Source organism: Nicotiana sylvestris, chromosome 10 (genome assembly GCF_000393655.2).
Source record: "Nicotiana sylvestris chromosome 10, ASM39365v2, whole genome shotgun sequence".
Classification (NCBI taxonomy): domain Eukaryota; kingdom Viridiplantae; phylum Streptophyta; class Magnoliopsida; order Solanales; family Solanaceae; genus Nicotiana; species Nicotiana sylvestris.
The window spans coordinates 84473265-84483593 of record NC_091066.1 but is presented as its reverse complement, the minus strand read 5'-3'; the positions used below and the strand labels follow the sequence as shown (position 1 = coordinate 84483593).

Genomic DNA, 10329 nt, shown 5'->3' with positions numbered 1-10329 from the left:
AATATAATGAAAGGTCAATGGAACTAAAAATGGTACGGTTAAAAATAACAACATAGTCAAAGGGTTGAAGGTTCATTTATAATTTTCAGATTTTGGTATAATCCTATTATTTTCTAACCTCCCCCCCCCCCCCCTCTTTCCTTCCTTCTCCCCCCACAACAACAAAAAAAACAAGAAGGGGACTTTGCAAGATAAAAAAGCTCAGCAATTGCTTTGGAAAGTAAATCATATCAACTTAAATTTACACCTTAATTAAAGTATCCCACCTTGAGAATTACTAAACTAGTTCTTTAATTTGTTTAAGCAAACAAGATTCATTCTATCTCTAATAATTTACTTAAGCTTAGTTGAAATAAAACAGTCTTAAGTATCATGTGATGGCCAACTCTATAAACTGAGTCAAGTCTTTCACGACCCTAAGTTTATGGCAAATCAGAGTTATTCCGAACTAGAGAAATATCAAAGTCAACTGATCAAAATTGACTTGGAAGCTATGAATTAATATTGTTTTTAAATACTAGATCTCTCATTCTGCCCATTTGTCATATTAACGCGAGGTCTTAAGTTTTTGTTTTTCATGCAAAGAATTAAAAATATTTTTCTCTTACTTATATGTTCGTGCATGTTCATCTTCATAGTTGATCAGCAATAATTTTCTGTGTAAGAATATCAGTATTCAGTATATGGACCATCATTAAAACTTGTTTTTCCAAGCTGTGACTATCACGAGTTTTGTTAATCATGCATGTTTTAGAATAAAATTTCAGAACTGAGTTTTGTTTTAGAACTTGCGTAGGTGTAGAGACAAGCACATTTATTGATCTAGCTATTTGTTAATGAGTACTTTTAACAAATTTGAGTTTTCAATTGCTTTACTAATTGCAAGCATTAAGCTTAAGTACATATTTTCAAGTGAATATGTCTACGTGATGTCAAAAACTTTAGGGATATTTTCTGTTCTACTTAGGTTGTGACTTGTGAGTAGGGGTGTACATGGACCGGGTGGGTTCGGGTTTTCGATTTTTTTGTTACTTAAATATTATTTCAATCTTACTTTGTTAAATTTTTTATAAGCAAATATATATGATACCTAAATAATAGTAATCACTTCACATTCGAAAAAGATATAAGAATTTAATAGATCTTAACATATGATATTGTCACGACCCGGATTTCAGACCCTCGAGAGTCGTGATGGCGCCTACTGGTGAAAGCTAGGCAAGCCAAATTATCCTAATTACTTAACTTTTTTCCAGTTTTAAACCATTATCAGTGATGAGTAGATATCATGCAAATAGCGAAAATAATTAAGCGGAAGACAAAATCTGACAATTTATCTTAATACAAAACTTTGGAAGTCTAAATACAACTCTACCCAGAATTTGGTGTCACAGCTTCACATACGGTCTAAGAATACTACATACAAAGTCTGAAAGATAAAATAAACACTGTTTCTGAAATGAGTAAAGGAAACAGGATAAAGGAAAAGATAGGAGGTGATGCCAAGGCCTACGGACGTCTGCAGGACTACCTCGTGTCGCCTGTGTGGGCTGAAGATAGCACCCTCACTGCGGTCCAAGCACTCCGGTATCAGTATCTGCACACAGTGCAGAGTGTAGTATCAGCACAACCGACCCCATGTGCTAGTAAGTGTCTAGCCTAACCTCGGCGAAGTAGTGACGAGGCTAGGACCAGACTACCAAATAAACTTGTGCAATATAGCGTACAAAAATAATAGGAAGCAGATAACAATGATGGCAACGATGATCAACCAGTGGTGTAAATAGCAGGCCACAAGAACACCATAAATGTTTCTCAACAAATAATAGATACAAGTGCAATCAATTTATCAAGTCCTTCAAATATAAATCTTTCGCCTATAAATCCTTCAAGTAATAATCTCTAAGATAATATGCTTTTCAATGAATATATTTCAATTATATTTCCTTTAAAAAAATATCTTTCAAATAAGCATCTTTCGAATATAATTCTTTCGAGTAAATGTCACCTTGAGATGCCTCATTCACTTAATATAAAGTAGAGTACAACTTCCAACCCAATTAGAAAATCAACAAGGAAAGATGAAGTTATTTTTAGAAATCATTTGATAAAGAAGGTATCCTTTTCAATTAAAGTACAATATCGAATGAATCCTTTACCTTTAATACGAGAAATCAATAAATCAAAACATAGTAGAAATTCCTTTTTAAGTAAAGTACAACCTCAAATGGTTTAAGAAAAATTTAGCTGAGAAATCAATTGAGTTAAAAATGTAACAATTGTTGAAATTTGGAGTATTGAACATATATATATATATATATTAAATATATATTGAACATATATATATATATATATAAAGCTAAAAACAGAATATCAAGAGAATTATAAAGGAATCAAAATCCAACCACTAACAAGAATAAGGAAAACAAAGGCATATTTCACTTTCTTTTCACATCTTGTTGCAGGCGTGCAACCCGATCCCATTTCCTGTATCTCGTGGCAGGCGCGCCACCCGCTCCCATTTCATGTATCTCGTGGTAGGCGTACCACCCGCTCCCATTTCATTATATCTTGTGGTAGGCGTACCACCCGCTCCCATTTCATTATGTCTTGTGGTAGGCGTACCACCCGCTCCCATTTCATTATATCTTGTGGTAGGCGTACCACCCGCTCCCAATTACAAGCCAACAATAATCATAAGGAATCCCGGCAAGGGAACAAGAGCAATGTAACAACTTCCCGGCAAGGGAACAATGATATTTCAACAACATCCCGACAAGGGAACAATACTATCAAAACAAACATCCCGGCAAAGGAACAATAATATCAAACAAACATCCCGACAAGGGAACAATAATATCAAACAACATCCCGGCAAGGGAACAATGGTGATAATAACATATGAAGCGCAATAAACCAGAACGGAGTCATAACAATTATAATACAAGACTCACGGGCATGCTTGACACCAACGTATAGATACTCGTCACAATGCCTATACGTCGTACTCCGCAATTAACATGTAGCAAATAAGACACAACTCCTAATCCCTCAACCTAAGGTTAGACCAAACACTTACCTCGCTTTGCAACCAATTCAAAATTCCAACAAGTTTTTGCCTCGCGAATTCGTGCCCGAAATTCTCAAATCTAGTCATAAGCAATTCGATCCAGTCAATAAAAATTATAGGAATTAATTCCATATGAAATTCTACATTTTTCATTAAAAATCCGAAGTTTGCACTAAAAATTCACCCGTGGGGCCCACGTCTCAGAACCCGACAAAAATTACGGAATATGAAACCTCATCCAACCACGAGTCCAGTCATACCAATTTTACTAAAATCTGACATCAACTCGACCCTCAAATCTTCAAATTAAACTAAGAGGGTTTTCAAAATTTTCCCAACTAAAATCACCAATTAAATGCCAAAACTAGAAATAGATTCGGGTAATCTAACCAAAATTAAGTTAATAACACTTACCCCGTTGTTTTCTCTGAAAATCTCCCGAAAATCGCCTCTTCCCGAGCTCCAATTCGCTAAAAATGGAAAATACTTAATGTTCTGTCTAGAAAAATTCCGATACTGTTCACGTGTTTTCACTATTCACGGCACTGTACACGATACTGTTCACGGTACTGTATGGCACTGTTCACGGGGTACTGTACACAATACTGTTCACAGGGTACTGTACACGGTACTGTACACGGGGTACTATTTCTGCAATTTTTCTGTTTCCTAAGTCCGAAATCACTCCGAGACACCTCCGAAACTCTCCCGAGCCCTCGGGGCTCCTAACCAAACACATGCACTAACTCAACAACATCCTACAAACTTAACCGTGCGATCAAATCGCCAAACTAACATCATATACCACGAATTAAGCTTTAAAATCCAAGAATTCTTTCAAATTTTCTTAAAACATCAAATTTTCCATTTTGAGTCCGAAACACGTCAAACGACGTCCGTTTTCAACCAAACTTTACAGAAAGTGCTTAAACCATATATAAGACCTGTACCAGGCGCCGGAACCAAAATACGGGCCCGATACCATTACTTTCTAATCAAATTTTATTTCCATTTTCCTTGCATATTTTCAGAAAACAATTTTACTCAAAAATTCATTTCTCGGGCCTGGGACCTCGGAATTCGATTCCGGGCATACGCCCAAGTCTCATATTTTCCTACGGACCCCCTGGGACCGTCAAATCACGGGTCCGGGTTCGTTTATTCAAAATGTTGACCAAAGTCAAAGTTACTCATTTTAATATCAAAACTTAGCAAATTTTCACATAATTTCATATTTGAGCTTCCGGCTATGCGCTCGGACTTCGCACGCAAATCGAGGCAACTATAAATGAGGTTTTCAAGGCCTCGGAAGCTCGGAATGGATAAGAAAACAGGTGATGACCCCTTTGGGTCGTCACATATATGAATATGAAAGAACAAAAAGATATACGCATTTCAGTAACACTTGACTAGAAAGTAATCATACAACCCATTATTTAAGGTAAATAAATATGGAGCACTTTCATATACTATTAAATATTATATCCCGCAAGAGAATCCCAAATATTTCTAAACATTTTTTAAAGAAAATTCTATATAAAATCTTAAAAGTATATTTACATGTCGGTTTGGTTCGGATTTTTTTACTCAACATCAAACCAAATCAAACCAAACCTAGTCGGTTTTTTAATCGGTTTAGTTTGACTTTTCGGGTTGGTGCGATTATTCGGTTCGGTTTGTACATCCCGTATAGTTTAGGAATGTTATTGGCCAACACTCAAAAACAACGTAGAAGAAAATCATAGGACAACAACAACATACCTAATATAGTCCCACAAGTGGGGTTTAAGGAGGGTAGTATATATGCAAACCTTACCCCTACGTTGTGAAGGTAGAGAGATTGTTTCCAGTAAACCCTTGACTCAGGAAAAGCACAATCACAACAGTTTAGATGAGGAAATACGGCAAAGGAGGATCCATGTAAAGAGAAGCACTAACCACATCCACAACAAAGGTAACCGAAGGAAAAGAAATAGCAGGTACTATTAGAAATCTAAGAATAAGAAATACGAGAATACACTAGTACTACAGAATAGGAAAAAAAAATAGTATGTTCTTGAATTCTGCTGCAATAGACCAGACTAATCCCTCTTCTTCCAAACAAACGAAAACACAAAAGGAAGCAAGAAGAGTTGACATCTAGCATCTCATTGCAACTCAAATATAGAGTTGCAGCTAAAAACACAAGGAATCCCTCAACTTTATATTACAGTGCTCGACCAGGATCAGATTGCTGCTTTGATTTCTCTAGTGTATGGTTCATATAGAACCTAGCCATGCGAAATGAAATTATCATGATTGAATCTTCTGGTTTTTGGCAAAAAGCATAATCAGTATTTAAATTGTCTTTTACTTCTGAGAATCACAGTATTCGGGGAACTCGCACTCGCATGGTCCTTTTCTTACCTGCATTATAAAGGAAAGATCTTCATTACTACTTACAAGGAGACTTAGCTTAAGATTACATAAATATGAAAATACAAAAGTAACTCTGACTAATAATTCATAGATTTCCACGATATTGTACCCTTCTTGAAGCTTGCAGGTGCTAGTTTTTCTCAGTATTTAACGAATTCGCCTGTATGATACCACTATTTCATTAATCTTTACTCAACTTCTAGGTTTCATTGGATGAAAGGATTTCGATTCAGGGGTGGATTATTATCTGAATTTTGGATCTTCACAAATTGAAAGTCCTTTCGGATGCAACGTGATTTTGGAGGACTTCAAGTTTTAAAATCCAAAATTTCATATGATATGGAACATAAAATTCATAAAGTATGGAACATACTCCAAGACCAACTAAACCAAGCAAAATCACACAGCCGTATTTAGATATTACTCCTGGTCAAAATTTTAAAATTTGTACAGACCATTCAACAGCATTTTGGGAAAGATAAAACTGAACATCCACATTACGGAGGTAAATATGAACCATATACCATCCAAACAATTAATGCATTAACAGTATGTTGCAATTCCAAGGTGAAGATTTTTAGATTAGAACCAAATTCAGATTCACATACCTTGCGCAATGTAAATGACACTCTCCTTGAAGCCCTTCTAATTCTTGTGTCATTCACTACATCAACCTGCAATATACAAGTTTGGGAAAAAATCAGCTGGAAAGAAGTTACCAATACTGCCATAACAGTAACAGAATGCGTGAAAAAGTTAAAAGGAGTAATCAAACACATACATTGAACATGCAAATTGAAGTTAAAAAAGGCACCAAAAAAAGAAAACAAACAACAAAGTACCATAGATTGAAGCAATGACGCAGTTAACACTTGAGGATCCAAGACAAATATGTGCCTTGTTCCTTTGACAACTAGGTGAAGCATATGAGGCCAAGTTTCCGGTCATAATACTTACATATAAATGTATAATAGAGTTAAGAAGTGAAATTTCTTAAAGTCACATCCAACTCAAGTTGCATGAAGCTTCGAACTCATTTTCATATTTTCCTGAAGACGTGCCATACATAATAACAACATCTGAAGGAACTCAACCTACTTCCGAATTCCAAACTGGATATTTTTGCCAACATTTTACCAACTTAGTTATTTCTCATCCAAAATAGATTTTTTTGTTCTATAATATGGATTTATCGAATTGGCAGTAACAAAGACATTATTCTTGGTTTAAAAACACATTTGCAGTATTCAAGGTGAAAAAGTTGAAACTGTCACCAAGGAAAGGACGTCTATTACCATTTTAGCATTTTAAGTGCATAGTACAGGAAGCAAACGATGGGATCAAGGGGGAAAGAAGGAAAGAAAAGCCGTTGGCAGCAGGAGTTACCTTATGGTGTGGAATGTAATGGTGCCACACATAGCGTGCTTCCCCTGATAATAACAGAATAGATCGAGGTGGGAGATAAATAGCTCTCCTCAAGAACTTTGAGCTCTTCTCAGAATTTTGAGCTTCTTCATCATTTAATGTGTCGGGACTTGTAAGCCAAACACCAGTAGAATACTTTCTGAACTCCATGATGCAAGGCCCTGCCAATGAAAGGCTGAAAATTAAATCTTCAAATGCTGAATGGGTGTCAATATGCGGAGACAAACCCACGCCGGGTGGATATTCATTAACCTGTTAAAGATTTTGAAATATTTCTTGAAGTTAACCATAAAAGTTTCATGACATCTACAACATTTGAAAACATAACATATTACTGAAAATTAAAAAACATTACGAACTGCAATTCAGACAAGAGCTAATTCCCTTTCCCAGTATAAAGCAAGACAATGTGTCATGGATGGACAGCTCATAGATGAATAGATATCAGATGTGAAACTAACTCACCGTGAGCTGGTCCAAAAGTACAGTTTCAGCGTAACCAAGCTTTTGAAACAATGACATCTTTTCAAGTATTGGGGAAAGAAATGATGGAAGTTCACCCAAGTACTGGTTTGCGTTGACATTCCTTGTCTGCAGAGATGAATAGAAAGAGAAATTAAATAAATGAAGTTAGATTTTAAAACCCTATTAGCCTTTGGAAGCTATATTCTAAAGAAACAGATAACAAATGTAAGAGAGATCATAAGCAGAGAATGTCCAGAGTTCCTCAAGTCATAAAGCCCCATATTATGCTCTTAATCCCTAATGACAGCTTCAATCATATAAATTGAAATATAAACTGGCATCTGCAGATGAACTTTTTAAGCAGTTGTGAATTGTCAACCAAACTTATCTTACTCTAGTCTTCATCATCTTTGGGGGCATGCTTCATTTGACAGGGGGGCGATAGAGTTTTAGAATATCCAGATTTTGATCTACGGAAACAGGTAATAGAAGTAAACAAAATAAAAGAAACTACAGTCAGACCTCTCCTGTATAACAGTGGGAACCCATTTTTATAATATGTTATAATGTATGTCCACTGTAACAGCACTTCACTATAGTAGCCAAAAAATATCGGAATGAACGAGGTTTGATTATATTTCTTCACATACACACATAACATGCTGCATACACATCTCATGTTGGAAAAGTATAAGAATCAAAAATATGTTTTTGCTATATGCTGGTTTAACACAGTTGCATTTCAAACACCAACCGTTTGCACTCACACTATATTGGAACTCATAACCATAATGCTGAACCCTTCTTTTAGCAAGTTTTTGCCAAGGCCTTGTATCAACAGCTGCAAGTAGTTCCTAAAGATGCAAAGTAGCTGAGATAGATTTAAGTGAAACTTTTCACATAAGGTTTGAGAAAAAATGGAGGAGATATAAGCACAGTCCAAATAAAATCCTATATGCTTTTCCTGCAAAATGAGATCCCAGACCTTCTCTTCTTCGGCACTGATAAAGTCATGAATCAAGTAAAGACCAGGAATATCTAACTCTGAAGCTGCCATAGACACCGGAATTGAGTCATCAACTGCAACCTTAACCAGAAAGCAAGCTTGTCAAGAATAGAAACATATGCAAACTATCAACAAAAGTTGCTCATGGGGTTAAAGACGAATAACTCGGCAACCTCTATGCTGAGATGTACAAATTCAACTTACACACTGGCCTTAGTTCCCGAAAATGACATGGCCAACGTTGGCAAAATAACAGAAAATCTAATTCCTCAAAATGAGCACCTACACTAAGCATGATCGATATCAGGCACAACTGCTCTACTTAAAAGTAGGTGCATTGGTTCCTATATCATCTTTCAGACATCGGGTTTTCATCTACCAATGTTCACTCAGGTATGCAGATATGTTAACAGAAGGAAGAACGGTCACATAAGAAAGTTTCAAGTCAAATGTGTCCTTCAGAAGCTCTTTGCATTCAGTTTTCTTATAACATGCTTTAAAGCTGATTCTCTAAAAGGCACTGTATATTCAAATAATAATTGAACTGACATGCTCAAAGGAGAAGCACTATAAACAATCTCATGACAATTACAAGACTGCACAAAATTCAAGACATTGATGTGGATAAAGATATTTCACCTGACAAACAGAGTGTACAGAATACTGAATGTGCAAAGACCGGCCTCCAAGCTCAGGACATGCACGTCTACTCAAAGCCTTCAAGGCAGACTCTGCAGACCTCTCTTCATGATAAGACACAATAACTCTAGTGCCACTTTCATCGGCGAGATAGACTCCCTTGACTGGACCATATGCACCAAATACAGCTTCAATTGTGTCAAAAGTGAGTCCAACTGCAGGTCCACAATTGGCCACATAAAGATTTGAACTTGATTCGATAGTCCCTCCAGGACGTTTAAATCTCGGCAAACCCATGTATTATGATCAATGCCTACAACAAGAAAGAATGTACCTTTACGTCCTCACCATATTCATCCATTTTCTTTGGTAATTGAGAGCAATCGAGCATGAAACACCACAGTGGTCCTTCCCATGTATGGAATCATCCAAAATATTTAATTGATCACATAACTCTTATAATTCATCCAATTATTGGACTAGTACGGGTCAGTTTTTCCAGAATTGCTCACATATCAGATAATTTTAAACAAAAGCTTGTAAGTAGCTAAATAACAAACCTAAACTCCAATTTTCAAAGTAATTAAAAATTGATTTTTGATAGCTAAAAAAAATGTAGCACACCCTGGTTTTCAAGATTTACATATTCTAACTCAACATAGAACTTTAGATACTCAATAGTTTCATATTGATACATAGATTTATGGTGCTACTTGGCAAGCTTACCATTTTTCATAATAAAAGAAAGTAATTGACATTTTTAAGCTTGAAAATTTTGTGCTAAATCCAGAAAGTACCATTCTTGCATCTCCATTTAACTAGATTATTCATTATATACAGTGAAATCTAGCTCCCTCAAACTAATTACACTTTCTAATTCATGTTATTGTTCCACCACAGAAAATAATATAATTCTTCGGGAATATCCCTTATCCGAATTATGAAACAAGCATGAGAACAGGAATTTGCAACCTATTTTAAAATTTGTTTGTCTATTTATTTTTGTTTTAAACACAAAACCAAATCTTTTTCTGAATTAAACAAGAATTAAATTCGCTATGTTTAAAAATGAAAAATCACAAAAGAGAAATCTTACTAGCAAAACTGCACCGCCCACCAAGGATCTGTGTTGCAAAAATTACTGAAACGAAGAGAGATTTCTCTTTACGTTGTTCCAGAAATATACCTTGAGTTATAGTGAACCAAAATCTCAATGTAGTCCTCATAGTTAACACTCAAGTTACGAATGAACCCCTTGTTTTATTTTATGGTGTTAATTCGCCACTATATGTTTGGGAAACTATCA

At 35.7% G+C, this 10329-nt stretch overlaps 1 protein-coding gene across 2 annotated transcripts; it reads right to left on the bottom strand.

Moving 5' to 3' along the window:
- Positions 1–5034: 5034 nt before the first annotated feature.
- LOC104231727 (alkylated DNA repair protein ALKBH8 homolog) lies at positions 5035–10223 on the bottom strand. Of its 2 annotated transcripts, XM_009784777.2 has the most exons (8): positions 10120–10223; positions 9024–9336; positions 8364–8465; positions 8146–8232; positions 7379–7504; positions 6875–7165; positions 6097–6162; positions 5035–5476 (listed from the first exon to the last, which is right to left on the bottom strand). In XM_009784777.2, the coding sequence occupies exons 2-8, from the start codon at positions 9318–9320 to the stop codon at positions 5420–5422; spliced, it is 1026 nt and encodes a 341-aa protein (XP_009783079.1). In that variant the 5' UTR covers positions 9321–9336; positions 10120–10223; the 3' UTR covers positions 5035–5419. The 2 variants fall into 2 exon arrangements, with proteins under 2 accessions (XP_009783079.1, XP_009783080.1); XM_009784778.2 differs by lacking the exon at positions 8146–8232.
- Between the last annotated feature and the right edge of the window lie 106 nt (positions 10224–10329).